Below are 26,443 nucleotides of genomic sequence, written 5' to 3'. Positions count from 1 at the left end.
AGCACTTAGAGAAAAATATCACAGAATTTATATGTATACATTTAGGAAATATTATTTTTTTAATTTTCCATCAGCAGCAGATAAAGTCTCCTGATCAACGTGATTTTAATACAATTTAGTTTAGTTTACCTATAATTTTCTAGTATTTTTTACAAAGGTTACATGCACTAAAAATAGCTAGATTGAATAATTTGTAAGCCCCTAATCCTTAAAAAGAGGAAGTAGTTTTCTCCTCATTATTCTTCATACTTAATTATTTTACATTATCAGTCACCATGGAAACACACAAATGTAATTCACTTACATAACAATTATTAGAACTAGATTTTACAAGTGTTTTCAGTTCTTTGAGACTGAAGAAATATATTTTTCACTGAACAGAGAACTAATCACGAGAACTACCTCTCCTCGCTGGAGAGCTGTAGCCGGCTGCTCTCACTCCCGTTGTGCTGGGGCAGTGGCACTGCAGTTTGCAGCACGTCCGCCAAGGCAGAGCACTCCTGGGGAAGTTCAGTGTTGTCGCTCTTCAAGCAGTGCCTCAGAGCACCCATGGGCACCACTTCTTATCCACCCGAACCAAAAATGAGCTTTATAATCCATGTTGCAAAGGGGGTGTGTGTTCTGTCAACCGTTAATTTACAGAATGCTGCTTCAGTCCTTTGCTGTGGCTCGTTACCTTGCTGTTGGGGTTTCTGGAAACGGAGATGGTTGCAGAGCTCGGAGCACTGGCACAACTAAAACGGTGCCCGTTATTTCAGAGAGCAGTGCAGAAATGCTGCAAAGGACTGTATGGAATGACCTGCTAGTAGGGAAAGCTTCTCCCTAGTGCCGGGGTACTCTGAGCCGGCTTGTTGTGCCTAATCTAACGCTAGGTCACTGCAGGTGATCTCATTATTCATGTTTCACCATTCAAATAAATATCTCCTGCTGATTTTTTTTTTTCTCTGAGTGTGATCACATGCAGGCATGTGTTTTGAGCTATAGTGCTACTTTTCTTTAGGATGCATATGAATTTTTTATTCAAGGAACAGGCGAGTGCTGGCGGCAGCAGTGCTGGCAGTAACACAGCCTGAGCCTGGCCTCCCTTCTCCTGCGCAGCCGGCTGCTGGTGGGTACAGGTGCGAAAGCGGCTCTGGAGGCTGCGCCTCTGACACGACATGTGAGGAGCTGCGGCAAGCTGGGCAGCAGAGCTGAGACGCTTTGGAAGGCGGGCAGTGAGTTGCATCATAAATTGCTGCAGTAATTAACTTCCCTGCAGGAGCATGGCAAGCAGGGAAGGAATTGTGTTTCCCACAATTCTTGCATGAGGCTCCTCCTGGGCAGTGCAATTATATGCTTCCTCTTGCACAAAGCCAGGACTTAGGTCACTCTCTAGCACTAAGACAAGGCTTATATAAAGTGCAGCAGCATCAGACGGTTTATTAAAGTGGTGCAAACTCTGAGCAATGTCCAGTCCTAAAGGAGAAGGAGCAACTGAACAAATACCCGCCTTGTGAAAAAGCAGCTCAGCCCAGCAACACCGAGTCTCAGCCTCTATTGTTCTCTGCCCTCCAAACCGTTAGTGCTGACTGGCGCTCCTGCCTCCCCTTTGTTGTAGGATGTGGGGAGAAAGTCCTTTCAGCATTGGAGTGAATCAAGTCAAAGAAAATCCCAAAAGAGGTTAAGCTAAAATGCGTTTTATTTAATTTTAGTTTCCCTTGAGTGACTTGGCCTTGGAGAAAAAAAAAAATTCACAAGGAAAAGAGTTTTATCAGACATTCTGGTAAATATGCACATGCCCCCACTTACACTTGCAGTACTGTGAGCCACTAGCATTGGCAAATTATCATGAATTAAGACTCTAAAAAGGAGTCTAATGTAAGACTAAAGGAAGTTTTTAAAAAGTTACCCTTTTTGTTATCCCCACTGAGATCAAGTATGTGTATACTAAATTTCGAAATGAAAAAGCTGTATTAAATATTCAACCTGCAAATATTCAATGAAAATTGTGTCTGAAAATGACTTGCAATTGTAAAATCTGTTTTCATGAATACACAATATCAGTACCTATGAATGTGAGAAAAGGAGTAATGAGTTCAGTTCAGAGTTCCATAAATACCAGTTCTTGGAGGTGAGGTTCAGCAGGATAAATATCAACTGCAGTTAAATTATTTAAAAACCTGTCAACAGCTAGAACTGGGGATACTGAGTTGCATAGTCCTCAGTTAAAGCAGTGTTCCCCTAAATGTATATCCTGATTCATGTAAGCTATAGCCCAGCATTTAAATCTTTTCCTATTCCCAAGAACTGAGATGCTTTAGAAAATAACCTCATTGCTAAATACTAGTTTACCAGGAGGGCAGGGGTTTTTTTTTGTTTCTTCTTGTTTTCCTTGATAATTTAAGAATTATGGTCATTGTAGCAGCAGTAGGCCAGAAGAACATAAAATTTAAAAAAAAAAAATAGCATTTTCAGTTTATTCTGGTGGATGATTCATGGAACAGCATGCTAACTAGTATGCCCTGACAGCAGGTGATTGAAGTTTGGCTGCAAGAACGCAAAAAGCTTGCTCACAGCAGTATCTTGTCATTGGTTCCAGTGTAGTGAACCAATTAGCTTTTTATCCACCTCTTTGCATATAGCTGTGGAAAGCGTTATTGTCTTCTGATTATAGGGAAAACCCTTTTTAATCCATGATTTTGAAAACCTTCTTAATCCAACCTCTGGTGTAAACAATGACTTATTCTCTGAGGACGTTGGAAATATACATAATGTGCTACACAAAATAGCAATAAATGAATGGTGGCTAAGATCACAATATTTTGTATGAAAATGTGAAATATATTTCCCTTTCCATGTGGGTGCATTAAAATAATTACCTCATTTAAAACCCAAATGGATTAAAGTATATTTTTGTCAAAACCCTGAACTTTTTTCTTAAAGTAGAATTAGAATCTAACACAGGAAATCTGTGAGTTTTTGTCTGCAGGACAGTTTCTCCCTCTGTGAGTTAAAGCTATCTAAGATTAGCTTAGAAATGGTAGGGATTTTTAAAACACGGTTTCTGACAGAACAGCTACAACTGCCGTTATCTGGCAGCACAGTATTATACAATATCCTGCACATCTGTCCTGTTTGGCAATAGTTAGCATAATGCTTGCTGTTTAATTAGGCTTTTTATCTTTGCATTTGTCTGAGAACATCTGAAGCCTTCCATGTTGCCTGTCACTAATTAGTTGACTAATTAAATAGTTAGTGCTTACTTGCTGATCACAGAGCTAACATGTAATGAATGGTTTAGTGATCTTCATTGTTTTATACTATCTGTCTTTGCCACATGAATTGATATACATGTGCTTCCTTTTGACTGCCTTTTTTTCATACCAAGGCAAATCCAGAACAATGTTGTAGTCGACCATGTGTTCAGTGTCACCAGGCCTGCATCCTTCAGACATTGTTGCCTTCCATCATTTCTGGTGAATAGAGATCAAGTTGTGACAGAGATAAATAAGATAGGTCATATCTCGCCTTGTTGCGCAGTCAGGATCACAATGAGCACTGTCAGTGACTGATACCAGACATAAACTAGGGGAGAGGATATGGGTCAAGATCAGCCTTCCTAACAGCCATTTGACATGCCTCTGCCAAAAAATGATACTCAATTAGCATTGTTATGTGGTTATTTTATAGCTATATTCTTGCTTTAGAGACAGTTTTTAGTTTTAAATACGATTATTTCAACTTTAAGTACTTGCCCTTTAAATATATGCATTTGTATGAGCCCAAGCTATTCTTTCACAGTTTAAATTTGTAAGTATTTCTAGATTTTCTTCTGTTACTGTTTATATAAGAATATCCATAACTTCTTGTTGCATGTTAAAACTGATCTTGGAAATAGTAGTTTTCTCATAAAAGGCCTGTTTCACAATTGAAATGAGTCACAAGAATTTTTATAGAATTATATTTTGTATTTATCATACCTCTTCTGATGACTAAGTATGGGATTAGCACGGCTGTTTCAGTAGCTCTGCACGGAGCTTGGTAACCTGACTACCCAAAGCATCTGGTAGCTGATCAATGCAGTTCAAAGCAAATAAAGAAGCATTCCAAGTGCAAACACTGCATTTAGGTTTTCCAGTTCTCTGCTAAAGTGGTGGAGATGTACTTTCTCTGCTGTTCATACTTATTTTCTTTGTTTGAAGTTTGTTTCCCAGAGCTGTTGTGGAGGTGTAACTACTGACTTCTCCAAAGCAGTCTATAAACTGTCTGTGGGTTGGTTTTGAAGCGCAGAAGACTGTTCGGACTACTACAGTGGAGAAAAAATTAGTTGGCTGGTTGTGATCCTTCCCTCTAGTGATTAGTGTAGATTTGATTCCTGTTCATGTGTATCTATGTATGTTCTCTAACAGTCAGAGGGAGGGTTGTGACAAATGAAGATCACTATTTGAAGGTACTTGCTTGTTTTTACTGAATGCTTGATGAGCTGAAATGTTAAGATTCATTTTCTGGATTACTGTGATTGTCCTCCAGATCCCAGGAAGGAGACAAGTCTGAATGCAGTTTACATTGAAATGAGAGTCGGGAGTATGTCAGATATAGTAATGAGATGGCAAATGTTTACTACATGCTGTGTTATTTAGATTCCCCAAACTCCTAATGCAGGGTGGTTAGGTTAGATGGAGCTCCGCAGTGCTGTAGCTCGATTGCTTCCACTACTACCCATGTTACCGCAACACGCTGCGGTGTGAATTGTAACACCTCACGTTGTGTGGTTTGTTTCCCTAGGAGCGTGGTGGTCAGTAGCATCTCTGCGTTAATCAGGCATAATTTCAGTTTCATATGAGCTGCAGGGCATGTGCCATTTGGGACGGAGCTGTTGGAGAAGCATCATGTTGCCCTGGTGAAGAGATGGGCATTCCATGGTGTTGTGGTGCTGCACCTCTCAAAGCTGTTTTACGTTAAGAGAGGCAATATCAGTGAGGCAGCTGTGCTCATCAGGCTGCCAGGGCTGGAGGTGCTGCGAGGCCCGGATCCGCAGCTGCTACATGCAGATGTTTGAGATCAGGAATTTTGGCCCAGCTGACTCCTCCACCAGCCATGTGCCTGTCCTTCCTGGGCTGCCAGCTTCCTGTCAAGAGGACATGGCACTGGGGTGGTACCTCAGAACATGCAACTTTTATGAGTATCTTCCCTTCCTGCGTGCTCTTGCTGACAGGAGTAGAATGTATGGTCCTTGGCCATAAGCTAGGATGAAAATGTTGGTACAAATCTCAAGCCCTTCGAATTAATTTTGACATTCTTTTGACATTCATGGGCTTTTCTAGGGTGCCTACTTTTTCATTTCTGTGAAGGCAGCATTGCCAAATCTGCACCAAGCAACATCAGAGTCAAAATATGAATCTCCTCTGCAATAATACGGAAAATTGGGGTCTGGTAAGTACATAGCCGTAAAAAAAAAAATAAAACCAAACCCAAACCTTAGTTTTAACATGGGTGATTGACCAATAATATTAAAAATGTCCTATTAACAAGCTGGAATTTGCACTGTATGTTATTCACTGAAACATTCACACAGGAACAGACAAAACAGCAAAATTTCAACCACACTCTAGTTTTACTGCCCAATTTATGGTATCTTTATTTGTGGAAAATGGTGTTGATGTCTCTCAACTGTGATTTTTGAATCTGCCAGGTGATTAGATTTAAACAGCTAGAGACTGTAACTACCAAGGCCATCATCAGATATCCCTCATTTTCTGTCTGGAAGAATAATTGCCCTGTTTTGAACAGGATGAAATGCTGAAACATTTATGGAATGGAAATTGAAATTTTAGTAAGGAAATGTTCTCACTAAAGCAGTGGTTGGATGGTACTTTAATTTGGTCAAATTCAAAAGCAACTTACATTTGGGATGATAGGGCTAATCCTGTAAACTTTGTAGCTATGGATGTTCCCATGTAAGTATATGGATGTCTCTGATTCAGCTGTGTATTTTGTATGGGCCAAGGAAAGAGCTCTTTAGACTGTTTTCCTGTTCTGTCACATAATTCATGCTGTAAGGACTTTGCCATGCTGATTTTAATAAGCTAGATCCTGGAAATAGCACAGCTCTTGAGTGAGTACTGTAGTTTTTGAAAGAACCTCCCAAGAAGTCTGTAGCTGGGTTGTCAGATGAGTCGTTATTTGGCTTGCAATTTGCTACAAAAATTCAGTTTGTGCTTGTAGTGTTTCTCAGTTCAGAATGTTAAGGCAGTTCACATTTGAGCCTGAAGTGATATTCTAAAGGAGTAAATAGGCAAGTACTTAGCAAGTAAATAACCAAGTACTTAGGACTTCGTTTAAGTTGTGTTAGAAGTTTGCTCTTAAGTGCTGTGTTTCCATGTTACATGTGTTAATTGATACACAGGTTCAAAGCTTGGTGTACACCTTGCAAGTACTGGCAAGATGCAGAGTCAGAGACTTCTGAGAAGGAAGCTTAACGAGAGGTGGTGAAGGGAGGGAGAAGAGCTTTGTGGTAAAATTGCAAAGGGCAATATGGGTTGAGAAGCAAAGTGTGGAAAAGATTCTAACAAAGGAAAAAAGGCTCAACTGAATTACAGCGAAGCGCCACAATCACTAGAGATGAATCGTGCAAAAACAAATAGGGAAAGCTGAGTTGACGTAGGTGAGGAAAGCAAAAACAGTTATTGGGAAATGAGAGGTGTTTAGAAGGGATAAAAGCAGTGACAGTGACAGAAGGGTGTCTGACTTGTTTCAGAAAAATGAGTTACGATATGGATGGGAGTTTGAAAGAAGAAGCTGGAAAAAGACATGTTTAGTAACATTCGGGGAGAAATCAAGATAGTGAGGTGATGTAAAGCTACCTAAAAAAGGAGAAATTAATAAAAGAATTGAAATGCAGCAGAGTCAGAGTTGCTAATGTTTTTTAATTATATTGTCTAGGAAAAGGGTCAGCACAGAGGACAAGAGAGACACAAATATTAAAATTACAAGATGAAAGGGAATCTAGGACTACCTACTGAAAGGGAAAAAAAAGCAGTGAGAGGACTAATTGATCTACCCTAGCAGGGGAATCAGAATTTAACTGGAGAGGAACAGCTTTTGAGACACGATGTTGAAGAAGGGTTGACCGGTACAGGGGAGGGACACCACATGAGGTAGGGTCAGAGAGGGGTCACAGGTTTTAGTGAGAGCAAAGAAGGAAGCAGAAAATACTTGTTGAACAAAAGGAGGTAAAGTGACAATTCCACTTTGCAAGAATAAGCCTATCTTAAACATGAAAAAAACCCCAACTATTTAAGTTCGTGATTGATGTCCTTATACAGTTCAAGTAGATATAAATTGTCACCAAATAAATATGGGCCGGAAGTGAGAGAGAATTATCACTGTGGAAAAGAGAATATCTTCCAGTAGGCATAGTGGGGGCAAAAAATGTAGTTCTCTTCAAAATGGTGCTTGTAAAGTTTATGGAAAGTTTGTGGGGCTTTTTTTGGTCTTGTGATAGTGGGCACTAGACTTCAACACCAAGGAGGTGCCTCCAAATCCTGTGTAAAATCAAACCGTTGAGTTCAAAGTTTGGAGAGAGACCCAGTGAGGAAGAGCTGCCAGCTGGGGAGAGAGAAACACGCGCAGCATCTTTGAAGGGTGTTAGTCAAAGGTCAAAGCAAATATTACTTAGCTTTTTAATGGATTCTTGCTAAGATGTTAAAAGTGGTGGCAGTGGTGGCTTTCATGGCCTGGGCTTATAGGCTGCTCTTCTTTGGAATACAATGTCTGATAAAATTAATCACCAGTAAACCTGGTGGGAAGTTTCTGGAAAAACAGTACTTTAATAAAATGCACTGTTCCCTCAGAATCTGTTTTTGAAGGGAGAATGGTGTTTTGATATTAGGAGGAAGTAATCGGGACATGATTAAAAATTTTGCTGAGGTGTCATTTTGAAATAGAGGCTCTTTTGTTTTTAAAGAAATTACATCTTGAATTTTTTAAAAATTAAGATCAGAACCAACATTTCCCTTTTAATCTCTTCTGAACAATTTGGAAGAGTGTTTTCTGAAATTAAAAAGGATGGTGAATTTCACCAGTGTTGTGGCCTGTCTTGGAATGGAAATAGTCCTGTTCTGGGAAGAAAAAAGATGTGAATTCTCCCACTGAAATAAGCAACTGACTTATCTATCTCCTGGTGTTGAAAGTGGCAGTCAAATTGAATGTGAGCTGCTGACAATTAGATTCACTTATCTTTTTATTTCAGTTGGTGGTGTTCATGATACATCTATCTCTGGTCTTGGGAGGAAGAGTCATCAAGGGTGCAGTTTATAGAACAAATGAATATGTGGAAAACCCCTTTCTTGACCCTTACATTGAAAAATGTCCCAGTAAAGACTTTATTGTTATCCCTTCTTTCATTGCGCAAATTCATTCACAATCTTAACACTTTTTCCTAAGGTTGATCCAATGGAGAACTGGCTTATCTTTGTTTACTTGTAATTAAAGAGGGATAACTTCTAGATGGACATCTGTTGGTCAGCAGTTAAGCTGAAATCCTGTTCTGAGGTCTGTAATTGATGCACTTACATAAGGTTCTTGAGAACAGACGCTTTTGGTAATTGTTGATACAAACAATAAACCCTTTCTGCTGCTTCTGTTACTGACTCTCTTACTAAAAGCTTAATAACCAAGTGCTGTAGGATCAGTTGCAGAGCCTTCATGCTGCTAGAATGACATCATGTGGCATCATATAGGGAAATGGTTTTGCTATGTTTTCCCATATCTTCATACTTGATTTTGTGTTCTTACTTGTCTGAGTCAAATATAGCTGTCCAGAGAGTGGGAGGAAGTGCAGAGAATGGTAAAGGCTTTTACAGCTCTGCCAGCAAAAGCAATGGGCTTTGTCCAAGCAAACAGAAGCAATTTAGTATAGTGGCAATATGAAAACACATTACTTGTAAAAATTACTCAAAGAAAGTCTATAGTGCTAAGTAACCTATTTATCCTTCAGTGAAAATATGAATGAGTGGGGTTTTTGATGTTATTAATATTAGCACCCTTTGTCAAGCTGAGCATTTCTTTTTGTAGTTTTGTGCAGAGCTGGAAAACTTGTTAGAAAATCTTTTTCTTTTGGAGAAGGCTATTCCACAAGTTGCATCCCAATTCCTTTGTTCTTGAAATGTTTGGGTTGCCGATCCTTCCTTAAAAAAACCCAAAACCAAAGTCCTACTCTGGATAAATTGTTATATTATTTGAGAAAAGGAGAACTACTGTCTATATCTGCCTTTTACAGTGAAACTTATACCTGGACACTTTGAGTTTCTGTGCCTTGAAGACCGGGTTATTGCCTGCTGGGACTCTCTTTGATCATTGTCTCTCATTCTGGGCTCCTTCCTCCCCACACAAATCTTAAGGTTCCTTTTTTTGTTGCAGGACAGAAATTTCTCTGATTTCAGAGTTTCATTCATGCAAGAATTTATCACATCTAAGTTTTCAGCATCTAGTGCTGAAAACAGACTGTTTGTTACCAATGTTAGAATGATCTAGAGCTGCCATTTTTACAAGTGCTCTGCTGCAGCAAAGTTGAGGATACACTGTAATTAGGACTTTACTTTTGGGTGGGTTATAATTCCAGATATTAAAGATTATGTGTACAGGAGAACAGTGCACATAGTTACCAGTTTTGATAGCCAGATAAAGCATTATCTTCTGTCACCCTTTTTGGTTTTAGTTTTTAGAAGTGACTGGGAAAAAAAAAGCATGATGCTTTGGTTCAAATTGAAATGTTTAGGTTCGTGTAGACTACTTCACTGCATTTTATTTTTTGTTGACTTATTATTTGTGATAATGAGGGGTTTAATGAAAGCAATTAATTAAATCATTTGATCAGGCAGTTTCCAGCATCTAAGCCTCCATCATTATACCGTGCACATAAGAAAAAAAAAAAAGGTAGCAAGACATCAGCGAAAAAAATCCAGAAAGACTAGCAAGAAATATTTTAACAGATTCACAAATGCTAAGATGTATATAAATATGTACTAAAACTTTGTTTGTTTCTTTGATTATGCTCACAGTAAATTTGCAATCCTATTTTATTTTGAGGACAAGAGTGTTTAGACTTTTTTTTGTAGCAGTCCTCTTGAACTGTGCAATGAAACCCAATACCTTTTACTTATTTCCCTAGATACTCTAATCCCTCCCTGCTTTACCAGTATCTTTGAGCTGTTCTTCCCTTTGTATCCACAGCAACATGAATCCCTGCTGGAATTATTTGCTTCTAAAATGCAGGTGCACTTGTTTAATGTTGCATTGGTTCAGGCTCTTAACTTGAAGACTTTTTCACCAAATGGGAACCTCTGCTTTTACCCTACTTCATTTTAGGCATTGTTATATATATTAGAAGCATGTAAGACATTCGCTCTCCTAACATGTACTACCTGTTCCACAGAGCCTTTGTTGTTTTTCAATTATTAAGAGCTTTTAGGCAGCAGTAAGAAATCAAAAGGCATAATAAATAAACCATCCTTTTGTTAGCCTAGAAGAAATAATGCTGTGTAGAGGAAAGGGGAGAATGATACAGAGCGTGGTAACGTGCATAACAGTCACTGGTCAAAACACTCAAAGCTGTTATCTCCCTGTAAGTGTGTGCCAGCACCTGACAGTAACCGTGGCAAAGCACGAACGGTTTGCCTGTAGTTTTCAGGCTTGTATTTAAGTGCCTGTATATATATTTAAAATCCTAGAGTTAGGCAGGCCAGCTGCAGTTCTGAAATCAAGCTTTTGTAATACAAGATACTAGGTTATTTTACTTATTTAAAGATTCTGATAATTTTCAGAAATGCCAGCCTGTGCTTAAATATTTAACAAATTTTGATTCTTATCTGAAGAAGAATTTTACCTCTCTGTTTGAAAATGTGACCATTATTTACATGAAGTTGTGCAGGGAGCTCCGTGGCTACTTGGACCCGGGAGGGCAGTGTGCCCACACTCTGACACGGGGCAGTGCCAGCTACCAGCTTCTGGGTCTCTTCAGTTCTGCCTCCAACATCAGCATGCCTTTTTGATAGCTTTAATCCAATTTTCTTTGTGCCTTGATTTTTCTCAATGTAAAATGGGAATCAAAGATATGTCTCATTTCATCACAGTGTTCTAAGGAGATGCTAATCAACATTTTGATGCCTACAAGATTAATGAATGGGAAACATGAATTAATGTTTGGGGCATGTGGGAATGCCATGGGAGCGCTGAGGTAGAAGTAAACCATTAGTTAGTAAATCGTACTGAGTGAAAGGTCTGAATTGAAGCCTCACACTCAATGGGGAAGAACTGAACAAATACCATATGACTGTGGAAATACTGGATGACTGCCTGTGGACTAAATAGAGGTAGAGCATCTGCAGAAGAAAGTAGTATGTGACCAGATCAATAAAGTGCATCATAGTGCAGTCATGCACAAGAGGCATATTAATGTTGCTTAAGACCTTCTGCCATTTTTCCGATACTTACTTGCAACATTTTCATCCTAAATATTGTTCATGTAACTTAATGTTATTGTAGCGCCTGGATTTGGAGACCTATTGGCAAGAGGCCATGCAGAGCATGGACAGAGACGATTCCAGCTCCGAGCTGAAAAGAAACTATGCTATGAGGGCAGGCAGGATAGAAGAATGTCTAGGATGTCTATGTACTGTTGTAGTAATTTTCCTCATACTTACATGTAACCTAAATGCCAAGGAGTCGTACTATTTAGGTGTGTAAAGTTGTTGTAATTGTTCACATTTGCACCCCACTAGGAGTGCTCCGTGAGTGCAGATGGCATTCTGCACACTTTAAATTCAGCTTAATGTATCGGGCTAACTCTCATTTACATGAAGACCACTTTGTATCACTCAGCCAGCATAATGTGGCCATAAATGAAGAGCAAGTTCTATTTACACCCACCTCTACAGAGTGACCTTAATTTAAATGAGAATCAGGCCCATAATCTGTATAAATATATGCACTCTGTTACATTAAGGTTATTTATTACATTGCACTCAGCCTGAGTATGCATGGAGATTTACCATAGATAATCCATAATCCAGAATTAAACTATTAATATGCATTTTGAGAGGGACAGCCATAACCTTGAAATTCCTTGGTTTAAGTATGACCTTTAACTTTGTTTGAATATATTTTTTAAATGTATGAATAACAAATTAACATTGGTTGATAAAAAACATTGATTCCTTTGTACCATTTGCATCAATCCATACTTAACTTACAGAAAGCCTTGAAGATTAGAAGGCTTAATCACTCATAATATTTATTTGTTTTTAAATGTCAGATCACATTTAGTTCAACATACTGTCAGTCTTCTTCCCCCCACACTCTGGTGTTAATGAAACTATGGTGGAAAATATTCTTCTTTTTGTATCCAAAAGCACATGCATTTTAGCAAAATAACAAAACACTTTGTACCTGGCCTGCGTAAAGGAATTACTTTCTATTTCCTCCTGAATATGGAATTAAAATCTATGCTGTTCCTTTGATATGCCCTCCTAATTTCAGTAGACCTGTTGCAGGAAGCAGACAAATTACCAGTTGTCAGGAATTCTTTTTTCCTTTCCTGCAGCTTATAGAAGGTGAGCTATGAACAGCAGAGGTCTTTGCACAAATCTTACCATACCTTTTGTAGTCATGGAAGGTAAATCCGGCCATAACATCTTAGGAACAGAGCTTGTTAGTTATGTGATAGAGTCTAAATATCTGTCAGGATTGAGACAATGTTGTGCTGGATGGTGCAGCTTGAAAGTCACAATGAAGGACTGGGAAGCTAAGGTGTAAGCACTGGGTATAAACCACATGTTGAAATGCACTTGCATTATGCTTGTACCAAATGGAGTCTCAGCAAACTTCAACGCTGGTTGAACTGTGGCATTTTGTTTTTCTTTCCACAGTCCGCATCTGAAGTTCAACAATCTGATCTTGATTTCAGTTCATGGCCTTCCAGGAAAAGACTTACTGGGCTCCAAACATAGAAGATTTTTAATTAACAGGTTTGATTTTAATGTCTAAACACTTCTATAGCTTCAAAGGAAAACATAACACTTTGTAATTCTTTGTGAACTTGTCTTAAATTTTAGATAGATACATAGACAGCCTCAGAATAATCCAATCTGTCTATACACCGTGCATTCACCTGTGAAATGAGTTGAATGTGATTATTACTAGGGAACTACTGCAAAAGCAGTAACTTCAGGACAGCAGTCCATTGTATTATACCAGGACACTGGCTCTGCTTTCCAAGAATTTTTAGAATGTTTAGATCTCCAGGTTAAAGAAAAATGACAGAAGATGTATGCTTGCTTTTTAAATATTATTTAGTTTTTAACTTCCATGGGTTCTGTTTCAAATAATGCTGAACAAAGAATGTATAAGAATTAATATTAGCAACGTGACCAGTGATCTACTTATAGCAGCCACGTGGTGAGATGCAGACCCCACTGATGATAGTGGGGATTTTGCTGAATATACAGGGAAAGTTTAGGATTATTGCTGTTGATAAATTTGGAGGAACTGTGCTGCATCAGTTCTGCTGCTTGTGAACTTTTATATGCCAGTCACTGGGCTGTGGAGGTCTATCTCCAGTCCCAGACAGAGTGCTGTCCCTTACACATACCTCCCCTGGGCTGGCAGAGCCGTGGGTCTGGTGCAAAACAGCTGAAGGGAAGATTGTGAAAGATAGATACGCTCATGTCCAGTGAGTGGTCAAACAGTTCACGAGTTTTCTTGTTTGCTGATAAGTAGAATATCTTCCATTTAGTAGGATAAAATCGTACCTCATTAAAATTCACAGTACGTAATTCTCACTTAAATTTAGTGTATTTGTTTTGATGGTTTTATTTTTTATTTTGGAATGGTGACTAGGAATCCTCACTGTAGACCAGAACATGATTGTTCTGGACATTAAGAAACATAGAATTAAAATGAATCTGTTATTTTGAATAGCTGGGGTATGAACTTAGTATAATTTGTTTAGATTTGGCGTGTGACTCTTTGGAACATGCACATTGTTTTTTACCAGATCTTTTATTCAGTAAGCGGCAATGCACTGAAGGGCCAGCTCTTTAAATGACAAAACAACTCAACTTGCTGAACCTTAAAAATGAAATCTCTACAAAGACATGAAAATGGTGTGAGGTGTACCTGTTTAAAACCACCTTATCTCATTTGGAATTTTGCCCTGTCAAGGAATTTTTTATAAATAGTTACCTGAATTAATTTTTTATTGTAGAAGGGGGTGTGTTTAAGTACAACTCTAGTAAATGGATTATATGCTCACATAAATGCATGTACTCTTTTTCCTAAGTATACTGTAAAAAAGAGTTGTAATAACACCACATCCTTCCCAATGGAAAGTTGCAGTTCATAGCTGCCTCACCAGAATTAGCTGTTAAAATTTGAAAGCAGATTAAGAGTGAAAATTGAACTCTGCAGGGTATGATTTTTGAAAGCATCCCTGTGATTTTGGAGTGTCAGTCTCCTGGGAGCTGTGCACCTCAATTATAAAGGTGCTTTTGAAAACCCTCACCTGTCCTTGATGTCCATTTTATTTATAGATTTCTGCATGATTACAGTTTAGAATTGTCAGTGGTTTTCTTCCCTTACTTGTTTGCCTCTGGTATTTGTGAGTGCAGAGCATGCAGAGCACCTCAGAAAGGCTGGTCATTCAGTCCTAAAATTCTTCAGGTCATGAAAGCGACTTTATTTGTTTCTGTGGTGTCCTGTATGACAATTTTGGGAACTCGGTAACAACAATTAATGTGTAGCAATCAGCTCTGTTTTAGAATGTATAATCTGGTATTTGTGGCAAAATAACAGCTGTTAGTGCTGAGTCTCTCTCTGGTGTTCTCTGCTAGTCACTGGTATAATATAAAGGCATCAAATGCTTGAACATGAGCTGCGTCCCCTTCTATGTAATCACATTACATTTAGTCCTGTGGAAGAAAATGGAATATTTTTCATCACTCGTTATCAATAGAAAGTAAAGTTCTTGAGCCTCTGAGGGGCCTTGAGCTTTATTTGGTAGATGGAATATTTTTTCTGCAGTGACTTCAGATCACAGACTGAGTGAAACCCAGGATTTCTTTATTGGCCATTCCAATCTTGCCTCATAGGTGTGAAGTACTAGCAGGGGTGAGACTCAACTTCCTTTCCCACAAGATACGCAAGTTCCATCTTCTTGCCATGTCACTCTGATCTCATAAACCAGACATCAGTATAACACCAGCCATTCATCTTTTTTGCTTCTTTAAAACCTGTTGCATTCTTTTTCACTAGATCTTGCAGATTCATCCCTGTACAAAGCTATGAATGGGTTTGGGATTAGCATTAATCTTCAATTCTACTGAAAGACCCTAATTTAACAGAATTATGCCTGCTTTAAGTTTTCAGTATCAGGAAGGTATTGAAGTTGAGTCTAGATGGATTTGCAGAATGGCCCCCAACATACTGTGTATTTTCATAATGGCCTATTACAAGACTCAGTGGTGTTCAGGAGTCATAACGGACCTCATTGAAAATGTTATCTCTCTGGTCCTGCATGCATTTTATAATGATGTGTCTATTGTACATCTGTGTTGAAGTATTTTATTTTCAGGAATCTTTCTTTCCAGAAGTCTATTAAGCAGAGAGGGTAGTACAAATGCAATAAGTAAGTAAGTATTCTGGTACTTGCTTAGCTGGACAGGGTGGGGGCATACTCTGAGTCATAAAAGACCTTTGGAAATAATTTTAATTTTCATTACTGTGGCATTAAAAGAGGTTTTGTTCCATTTGGATTTTGCGTCAAAATTGGCTTTTTGAATAGCAGCTTCCAGATCTTTGATAGTTCCAACATACATAGGGATATATAGGGTACTTTACACTGAAAACAGGCTGTAACACCGCTGAAATTTAAGAGCTGCAAAAGTAAACCTTGCCTGAGATTTTCAAAATTGACATGTGATTTTAGGTTCCTTAGTCTTTCGGTACCAATACTGAATTAACACTGCTAGAACGTGGTGTTCAGAATGCGCGCATCATACACACCCTGAAAATCAGATTTCTATCAAGGTACCTCATTTGGACAACACTTAGTCCGTAAGACGTTCAGGGACAAAAAGCACTGGAAACCAGAACTACTATATGGAACAAGGTTCTGCTTCTTAAAACAGACAAACCTTTATACTGTTTGTTACCTAGCACTGAAGGCAATTGCTTTGGAATTATAAAAGTTGCTTCCTCATTTTCATTAATAAAAAATTGTTCAGTTACAAATTAGTGAAGATTCATATTTTTCACATCCACACTGTTTGTGTCTCTCATTTACCTGCTGATTTTGTTTTCTTTTGGATAGCCTATGTGATAATTTCTCCTTTATTCCTGTTAATATTCAGTTCATCTTGTAGAGGAATTCAGTTGCAAATTTGGGGGTAGGGGGCCAGTTTAGTATGTTTTCAGAATTTTTTCATTCTTGTGTTTTGGAAAAGTTCATTTGGAAAGGGGTCACCAAGAGAAAATGTGAGATCTCTGCCTTTTACTTCTAGCTCTGACAATCGTTTTCCTAGCTTTTTATTTATTTTTAAACTTTTCAGACTAATACTTTGGAACACAGATGTTAAAATGCCAGTGGTGCCTTCATTGCGTTTGTCTCTCACCATAGCCACTACTGGTGAAGCTGAATGCCAAATGAAGCAAAAGTGGAAAAAAACTTAATAAGAGAGTCTTGTATAGGAGAAAGAATTAGGCTTTAAAATATTTTCTTTGCAAGTGTGAAAGTCTCCTTGCATCAGCCTGCAAAGAAAAAGCAGAGCAAAGCATGTATTTCTGACTTTGTTTTTAAATTATGTGGTTGTATGGCCCAATGCTGGGAGGGATTGTTTGGTTTTAGCAGAAAGTTGTCAATTTGTAACAGAGTATTTCATAATGACTAATCTTTTCCTATAGACTGCTGTAAACTCCCAGCGAGAGGACAGGCCTGAACCGCTAGGGGACTGCGGCTAACTCACCAGATGTCTAATTAATGCCTGCTGTCAGCTGCCGAAATGTCACTTACAGATATTCTTTCTTCACAGCCACTGTTTTAATGATGAAGATTATGCACAGATGTCACTTTGTTCCTGGGTTAACGTTGTGGTTGGTAAAATGACTGGCATAAATCGTGCTGCCAAATACGTAGTTGTTTCCAAGGAGAAAAAAGTACCATATGACTACCTTGTTCTCTGTACGGGACAGAAATACCAGGTAAGGTTGTGTGCAGAGTGAAACACATAATAATATATTCAGTTTTTACAGTGAATACTGTTTCTGTGATTGCTACAAAGCAGTAGAGTAGCCCTTAGCAAGTGTATAACCAGAAAGTTTGCAGCAGGTTGTGCTGAGTCAGTGCAACTATAGAATTTGGAGGAGATGAGAGATTTTACAGAATTTTTTACCAGCAGTGTCACTGCTCAGTATCAGATATTAAGCAAAGCTGCCAGTGTTTTTGCCACCATGACCATTAGACCTCCTGAAGAATAGGCCCAATTGACATGTGGCCCCTGCCACAGGAGGGTTAACTCCAGCTGGTCTAACACCAGTTGACCTAGTTTTGGCAACGGAGAGAATTCCTTATCAAATTAATTACTCATCTCATATGATGACCGTGCCTAGGCATTTACGTGGTGCTGTGTGTTATTGTAGCACACAGTTCAGTTTCTAGTGAGATTGAAGCAGACCCTCAGTTACATGTGAAATGTGGAATCAAGCTCATCTCCAGCTGTACAGGCTCAGCTCTGACTTGGACATCCCAGGCAGGGTTTCTTCTTTCTTGTGTATCATCACGTGGCCTTCCAGTTATGTACACCAAATGGTCATCGTTTGTATAGCCCCACGGCCTGCAGTGATTCTGCCTTACTGATTTGTTTTGTATAGGAATCACAAACAAGGGATTTCGCTTTTAAAATCAGGAGATCAAGCTGAGCATGTGTCTACAGGTTTTTACAGTGCTTTTGACCATAAGTCACAAGCATGAATGTGGAGCGTGTTCAGCCCCTTAGTGAAATCTGGACTGCATGTGTGCAGCAGATTTGCGGAGCAAGAAGGACCCCGTTTTTCTGTAATCACTTTTCAGAGTAGAGCCACACTTTAAACAACAATCCATGTTCACAGTTCGGCAGGGATGAAACAGAGTTGAAGTATGGTCTCAATAACTTTAAGTGCTCCTAGAAAAAGAATTTTGGAGGTAACTCTGACTTGCAAAATAAGTTATGGGAAGTAACTACACTGGAAGAGAAAGAAAGATTAAGAAAGCAAGAGAAAACTTGGGTTTTATCTGCCTTCAGGAAGGAAACCTAAGGTCATCTATTCTCACTTTTAAGTTCTACAAAAAATAGGAAGAATTTATTTTTATCATCTGGTTTCTGTAGTCCATCCTTTTTATAAGTTGTCCTTTATTTGGTAAGCAGTCAAATTAATGCCTAGTAAAACACTATTCATTATGATTAAGAGGATTTACTTGTTGGGTAAGATCTTTTGATGTCATGCCTGTTTTTTATACGACCGAATAGTATTTCAGTTGACCCAATTGGCAGTGAGAACATTGTTCAGGATATTAATCACTGCTGCTGTAAAAGTCATAGATGAGATTCACTTTTTTTGCTCTGTATAATTCAGATTGAATTTGTTACTGCAAGGTAGCGCTGTACAGTTAACTCTTTACTGAATCCTGTCATTTTAACCATCAAGCAAGTTTTGGTCCCTTTCTCTGGGACAAAATCTCTTATTTTAGAAAGTTGATTTTTACTGACAAAAGGTGGAGGCAGTCTTGCTGCACAAAGAATTTTCAAGTGTCATTTAAAGGTATATGTTATTCAAATAACTGCAGAGATCCTTCAACTGTGTATTTATGCATTTCTGCTGTTTGCTGTGAGGTGCCTTTCATTTGCATTTTGCCTGTGTTTTTATTCACTTGTTCTGGCACTGCTGTTTAAGCTGGTCACCCATATCCCATAGAAAACATGGAATACATACACACGTGTGTGTACGTGTGTGTGTGTGTGTACTCAGACTAACGTGAGCCTGTTTTCTCTGTGGCCACTGATGTATTTGCTACTGCTGAATGTTAAGAAGAGTTAGGATGTGCAAGGATAGCAACCCTTAGGTAGTCAAATGGCTGGTGTTGTTGTTTTTTAAAATCTTTCTTAAGGGTTCTCCAAGATATATGCAATATATTCATTCACTCATTTATTTATTTCTTCCAGGTCCTGTCTCCCACTGGAGCAGATATCAGTAAACTCCCAACTAATAGAGAAATCATAAGTAAGTGGCCACAAAGATACACAGGGAAAGTCCCTTCCAATCATTTCACTCTCAACGACGATCAGGACTGCTTAAAGGCCGTGCACTGGCTGAAGGAAAATGCTGTCAACTCGGAAGGTAGGGGTTTTTGTTAATACATGCATATTTACGGAAATGTTTTCTAGGCTTATTGTTTCCTTAATTCCATGGTATAATTGGTGCCTGATTAATTCTAACAAAGTCTTTCATCTGCTGTGCTTTGTTTTCCAGATTAATTTACAATTTGTTGTCATTTTTGATACCCAGCATATTTAGCTAGGAAAGAAAGGCTTGAGATAGATTAATTGTCTATAATTATTATATAAAACAAAATGAGTCCCAAATGCAAATCTGGCTGGAGTCATTAATTAGCCAATTAAATAATAATTTAATTAGTGGATGTGGTTTTTTGTTGTATAGAATAATATCTAGATTTGAGGCATAACACAAAGAAAACAGGTCTAAGTTAGGAAGTGCATTTTTTCAGTATCTGTCATCTTTGTATTTGGTTATATCAGTTACAGATTTTCACATAGAACTGTGGGCTCCAAGTATTTTCTTTTTGACCCTTAAAATCACACATTTATGCAGATGTCCACTATGCCTGTATTTCCTCAGCCTGTTCATGTGTGCATTTTTCATGTATTCATTAGTTCATTCACTGAATGCATATGCTACTGAAATATCTGGAATCATCCAGCCTTCCAAGTTAAACTTTCAACTACAGAAAAAGAGACCAAGCAGTAAATGAATTCATGTAATGTCAGTTCTGTGTGCCAGATCTGAGTTAGGACAGAGTTCAGAGCAGGAAATCTGTCTGTGGAAAGTTCCTGTCAACGGAGTGCAACAACAGGAGTTTCCTAAAGATGTAGTTTACCTGGCTCGTTTGTAGACAACATAATGAAAATTGGTAGTTACTTGGTGTGGTCTACCAGGTTCGTGTCCTGCTTGGCAGACCTTTAGGGAAGTTCTCAAGACGCTGGATGTTTCTTTATCATCTTCCAAGTCTTGCTGTGATCAGGACAGGACACAATAAACATGATAATGTTTCCACTCACATTTTCCTCAAACAACTTCCTGGCCTCAGGCATGTAAATAGAGCCTCTTCAGCAGTCCCCCTCTGCCTGTTTCCCAGCTGATACCAGCCCTTGCCCGCACAATTTTACCTGATGTCCAGCTGATATGCACAGCTGCATTTGCATAAACAGATGAAGTTGTTAGTTTTCCCTGGTTTTGCTACTGCTAGTCTTTCACTTAAATCTGTGCATACCCAGTCCTGGAATGTGCCCCAGTACACCTACACAGAAATGCTGCCCCAGAGCTAGCCACTGGTGGGGATGCAAAGTGCCCAGGAGGATTGCTCTTAAGGTGACCCGCAGACTTACAACACCTCATCTGCTCAGGGGTGAATGCACCTTTGTTATTAATACTAAATTAATATTATATTAATCATAATTTCATTATTGCTGCTGACTTCGTGGTGTAAAGCTAGATGTCTTAATTAGGCACTATCCTGTCTTCAGTTATAAGCTAAATCCACAACTGCCAATGGGGCTGGTCTGGAGGGACTTTTTGGAGACACGATCTGTGGGAGACATGATGCCCCTTTCTCCCCACCCTGCCTCTGGCTCCCTTTCCTTTCTGTTGCTCTTCCCACTCCATGCTCTGCTGCAAAACACTGACATTCTAGTAATAAATGATAAAACTACTCTGTGAAGAGTGCCCAGCTGGAGAAGTCTTTCTCCATCTATCTCTGTTTCTGTTCTTCCTTACCCTGCTTTTTTCCCCGGCTATATTTCTTACGAATGCTGTTCTTTCAGACTTGATCATAACTGTGTCCAAGATCCCTGCTCTTTCTGAAAATGAGTCCACTTTTCAGCCCCTAGCCTATCCTGGAGACAATCCAATAGGCGACAGGCTCATGGAGGTGCAGAGGCAAGGCTCCTGTGGAGTTCAGCAATTGATTTGGATGTCTGTCAGCTCTCTGCAGGCCATGCTACTGCTCTACCAGTATGACCAAAGTTTTATGTTTGTGTTTACTTTTAATCTCTGAAATTCTCCAGATCTTAGTTTTGCATTCAAAAATATTACTATTACACCTCATATATTTCATCTCATCAAAACTGTAAAGTATTGTTTGTCTAATTCCTGCTAACCTGGTTTAAAAATGTTAGAATTTAAAATGTTAAAAAATAGGATTTGCTTATGTTTAAAGAAAATGAAGTGGCTAGTAAAACTATATATACTGGTTATTGTAGCTGCACAGAAATGGACGTTTCATCCTCTCACTTCAGATACAGTAACAATTCTTCTCAGCTTATGCTGGGTCTTTTCTCCACACAGCTTCCTTCTATTTGTGCTCCTCTTATGCAGCCATTTCCTACGTTTATCAAAACTAGTCTGGAGTGTGCTGTGCTGAGCTCCATTCTCCTGGCTCACCGCTGGATGAGTCCCTGGGCGCCCCACATAGCCAGCCCAGGGGCTTGGGCAGGGAGCAGCTCCCAGTGGGGCGAGTGCAGGGAGCTACTCGGCTGGGGGAGAAAAGCCCCGGATGAGGGAGGGCGAATGTGCCTTCAAGACCACCTGTAGTTCTGGAGGTTTTTTAAAGGGAAGCGTTAATCACTGAGCTTCACAATGTGAGTCTTTATTAGCCTAATTGGATGAAACCTTATTTTGGTGGCACTGATTTTGAGAGCAGCTTTTAATTAAGAGTTAAGGTAGGGTTTTTATAATTGCTTTTCCTCCCTCTGTGAGCACTGGGTACCACTTCATTCTGGATGCTTTTCTGTGGGCCATAAGTAGAGCAGGATCAGCCTGGTAGCCCGTGCTGGCAGGAGGCGTTGTGCGCACACCACGGTGGAAGCAGCAGTGCAATAGCCTTCCTCCCTGGGCTCCTCCTCACCTCAGGAGAAGCTGGCCGGCACTCAGCAGTGGGTGTTGCTCGAGGAGCCCGTGGGAGAAGCAGTGAGCCACATCTGCCACTGCTAGCTCCTCGGCCGGCTGCAGTGGGGTTCCCCAGGCCGGGGCTGCAGGCCTTTGCCCCCGACCGGTTGTGCCAGCGGCTCCAGAAGGGCCTTCTGCTGCTGAGGGCCCGGGAGCAGGGCGAGCACCAGCCCCAAGGGCTGCTGCTGTGGCTTCTCTGATGAAACCCAGCCGCCTAATGCATGTAACCTATTATAAGTGTAATTGTGACTAATTGAAATTCATCTCCTATTAGCTCTGCACTTTCCATGAAAATAAAAAGTAGGATGGGAGTAAAGTAAGGAACAAAACTGCTTTAATGGCCCAAAATGGAGCAATTATTTTTTCTCTTTACCTAAACATAGTTTACTGCCTTATTAAAAGCATGTTTATAGGAATACTATCGCATTAAAATTCCAGTGCATGAATCACCAACTGGAGCCACTGATGCTTTAGCTAATACTGGCTTTCTCCTTTAGCTTTTGCAAGCTAGAAAGATTCAGGTCATGCTAGGGTCACTGAAATCTTGTGCTTCCACTTGTGGAAAATGAATGAGCCTGCTCTGCCGCAGAACACTGACATTCTAGTAATAAATGATAAAACTACTCTAACAGTCTTTATTTATGACTGCTTTTTTCTGTGGAAGATTATTATGTTTACTCACAGATAGATACATTTTCATGTAGTTAAATAATAAAAGCATCCTGAGGAACTGCTATCTGTCCAGTGAACATAATTTCAGTCCATAATGAATATCTGTAGTTCCTAGACTACTAGCACTGTAATCTAAAAAGCCACTAATATTGTAATAAGCAGAAACCGTAAATTGTTAATTTATAAGAGGTCAGTAAAGGAGCATTACTTTCCTTGATCTAATGTAGTCGTATTTAATATTACTATATAAAACAGAATTTTAATTTTCCTTGAGAAATCCAGGGCTTGACTATGATCTTGTATATATAAAAATGCCAACATATAATGCAATAACTGAACTTCCCTCCAAAGAGTCTGGTTCTGCCAAATGATGAGTCTCTCTCAGTTGCCCAGACGTGCTTGCCTTAGAGGCAGAATAAAACTTTGCTAGGCTATGCCTTTGGTAAGCACTTCTCATTTCCCTTTCCCAGCCACTGCATCCTCTTCAGCTGTTTATGTTTTTCACCCCTTGCTAATTGAAAATGTAATGTGATGCTGTCAGCATCCATGTACCGCAGCCTTGCACTATTAGCACATTAGATTACTAAAAGTGAATATATCAGAGTTTGTATTTCACTAGTGCTGCTTGTTTGTTTCTTGCATTACACCCTGCTGCAGCAGTGAAAAAAATAGGTCAGTCTTATGTCTTCCTTCTTTTTCGGTCCTCTCATGAGGACAGTAGTGCCTGCAGATAGGCATCCTGGCAGGCACGAACAACGGAAAGGTTCTTCTGGCTTGGAAAGTCAGCTTAGCAATGTACACATTGGACAGAATTCCCATTATCCCACATTATACATATTCTATATTAGATTTATGAAAGTACTAAGATCTCTTTCTTCTTATGATTTCAGAAGAATACATTTGCAGGTAAAATTGTTCTGTCCCTCTGGTCATTGATGTGAACAGTAAAAATACGCTTTCCATCATTTCTGAGCATGTATAATCACGGGGCAATTCTTTTGTCTGGCAGTTATGAAGAGATACGTTTATTTGGCATCTACAAGTAGCCAAACTGATATGGACAAATAAAATAATCCTGTAGTCAAAGGGGAATAATAGAACATCTGTTAACAATTTTTATCATTAATATTCTTGGGAGCTAGGCCTTTGAATGCTCTGTTTAGTATTGCTCTGTGTCTCATGCAGTAAAATATGGTCCCAGTGAAATTAGTTTAGCCTATGAAATAATAAAATTTGGGTTGTAGGGGATGCTGTCACTTGTAGTGAGACATAAATGCCAATGCTGAGATAAACGTGCAAGTTAGTTGCATGAGGCACTCTCTTATCTGCTCATTGCTGCTTACTGCAGTGCCATGTAGGAAAAATGCTGCCAAAAGTCAAGATCATGCCAGTTATGTAGGAAAGTCCACTGTCTGTTCAAATTCTGATTGCAGTTACTGCTCTGTATCTGTGAGGAGCCAGTGCCAGTTGCTGTTTATGTCAATTAAAGGCCATTCCTGAAACACCTCATTATGTTTCAACACTGATTTTTCCTTCGTACATTCCACCCTATGCTTTTCCTTCAATACCAGGCTACAAGTGTTTTTCATAGAGCTCGTAGAGAAACTTCTGTCATATCATCACTCTTCTTATATGAGCCCCGATATCCTCTGTGTTGTCCCTCAGCTTCAGTCTGAGACTGGGCAAACCTGTTATGGCCTGGGATTTGTGCACTGGGTTTCTTCTTGTTTACACACATTACCTGGAAAAGCGACACTTGGGGCTGTTACCTTTTCTGCAATTTCTTTTCTCCCAGCTCCATGCTGAAGTGTGTAATGTCCTCTCTTGCAAGGCTGTTTACGTGTTACCTTGTGTAGGTATGGCTCAGTTGTTTCCTATTTCTGCCAGGGGTTTCCTAGAAAGCAATAAACGCACCTGCTGACCAACAGTGCTGCCCAGGTATGGAACATTGAATGCACTGGGAATGTGCATTTGATGTGTCCTTGTGCTGACCGATCAGATTCTTGGTGCACTGAAACACCCATCGGACTTAAGGTGTAGGAGCTGATGTCGTACTGAAGGTCTATCAAAATCCACAGGCTGGGTGTTCCTCCATCTGCCTTGGCCTTGCAGCTTGAGCTGGCAGCTGTGGCGGTGGAACACAGCACAGGTGCAGAGCTGGGGTTGTGTGTGTGCTTACTGCTGCATGCATGGAGGAGCCTGCAAGCCTGGGCTCAACCTGCCTTTGCTCAAGCAGGAGCCTGGCTATGGCCCTTGTAGCAACAGGTCCTTAGCCCCTGGGAAAGGAGGTCCTAGTCTGTCCTACAAGAGCTGTGCCATTTTGCATGGATTACTTGAAGGTTTAGTGGATTATGGAGCAGAAAAATGGTTCCTATTCTGAGCAGGGAGACAGAGGGAACAGGCAGGAGAGGAGCGCGCTTCAGTCCCTGCTCAGAGGAACGTTTATGTGCTTTGTGTTACACCATACTTAAATAAAACACACAGATGCTCTGATGCATCCCAGTTCTGCCTCCCTCTTTGCCATGACGGCTTTAGCCATTAGGCTGGAGAGTCACATTATGCTCACAGAGAACCTGCTTCCCTCCCATCCTCACGTATTCACTCTCAGCTTCAACTATGCAGTTTGAAGTGGCACTGGTTCAGTAAGAGAATTTGCATGATCCTACCATGTTGCTTGCAGCTTTGTTTTTAAGGGCATTTCCTTGGAAGGTGGGAGCTGTGAATTGGAGCTCCCTTCACTCAGTAAGTGGAAAGATGGAGCTAGTTTAAATAGCAGTTTCTCCTCTAGTGACAACGCACTGCAGAAGGAGCCGCAATATCCACAAGGTGTTTTCATACCAGCTGATCAGAAATGTCTGTCTCTGATTTCTAGGCAGCGTGCAGGGATGGAGGCTGCCTGGTTCAGAGCACATACTTGAGGGATTTAGGTTTTGGGCGTTCTCCGATGTGCACTGGAGGGAGGCAGCTGTCTTCAAAGAGCAGTGCAGAGCTGGCAGCCGCTCCCTGTTAGTGCCTCGGCCGGCTGTGCCCCTCGGCGGGGCAGTTCGGTGAGACGAGCGGTGGATAGGAAGCAGCCGGCACAGGGGTACGGCTGCAGGGGCAGCTCCATTGTCTGGAGATTAGGCTTTTGCGGAAGGAAGCGGCAGCACTGGTGACCTCCCATATTGCACAATGGCTTGTTTTCTATAACTTGGTCTTTCCATAGTTTGTGGGGTTTTTTTCTGCATGATGTGTTTAATTTTCTCCTATCCCCCCTGCCCCAGTAAGTCCTTTGAATAAAAAAAATTGAGGAGGGAGGGGAGAACAAAATAAAAATGTGAGGTTTTTTTTCCCTGAGAGGATTTTCAATCAAATAATTTCAAATTATGGGGGCAGAATGAATGTCATACTTCTATGTTAAGTACTTGCCTACTTTGTGGGATGTTTTGTACAGATTCTTCACTAAATTATCTTAGCTACTGTTGCTAGGTAACATTGTTTGCTTCATAGCATCAGAGAAATAAGAGGGTCAAAGAGAGCAATT

General features: G+C 39.9%; 1 protein-coding gene across 1 annotated transcript in view; it reads left to right on the top strand.

Moving 5' to 3' along the window:
- Window positions 1-26,443, top strand: part of CFAP61 (cilia and flagella associated protein 61) — a 119,631-nt gene that overhangs the window by 57,190 nt on the left and 35,998 nt on the right. The window contains exons 18-20 of the mRNA XM_074864088.1: window positions 12,906-13,004; window positions 17,064-17,232; window positions 19,230-19,404. Coding sequence (XP_074720189.1) covers window positions 12,906-13,004; window positions 17,064-17,232; window positions 19,230-19,404 — 443 coding nt within the window. The remainder of the gene's footprint in view (window positions 1-12,905; window positions 13,005-17,063; window positions 17,233-19,229; window positions 19,405-26,443) is intronic.

The sequence above is a fragment of the Strix uralensis genome, chromosome 3, assembly GCF_047716275.1.
Source record: "Strix uralensis isolate ZFMK-TIS-50842 chromosome 3, bStrUra1, whole genome shotgun sequence".
Classification (NCBI taxonomy): domain Eukaryota; kingdom Metazoa; phylum Chordata; class Aves; order Strigiformes; family Strigidae; genus Strix; species Strix uralensis.
Note: the sequence above shows the minus strand (reverse complement) of the source record. Positions and strands in the feature narration are given on the sequence as shown.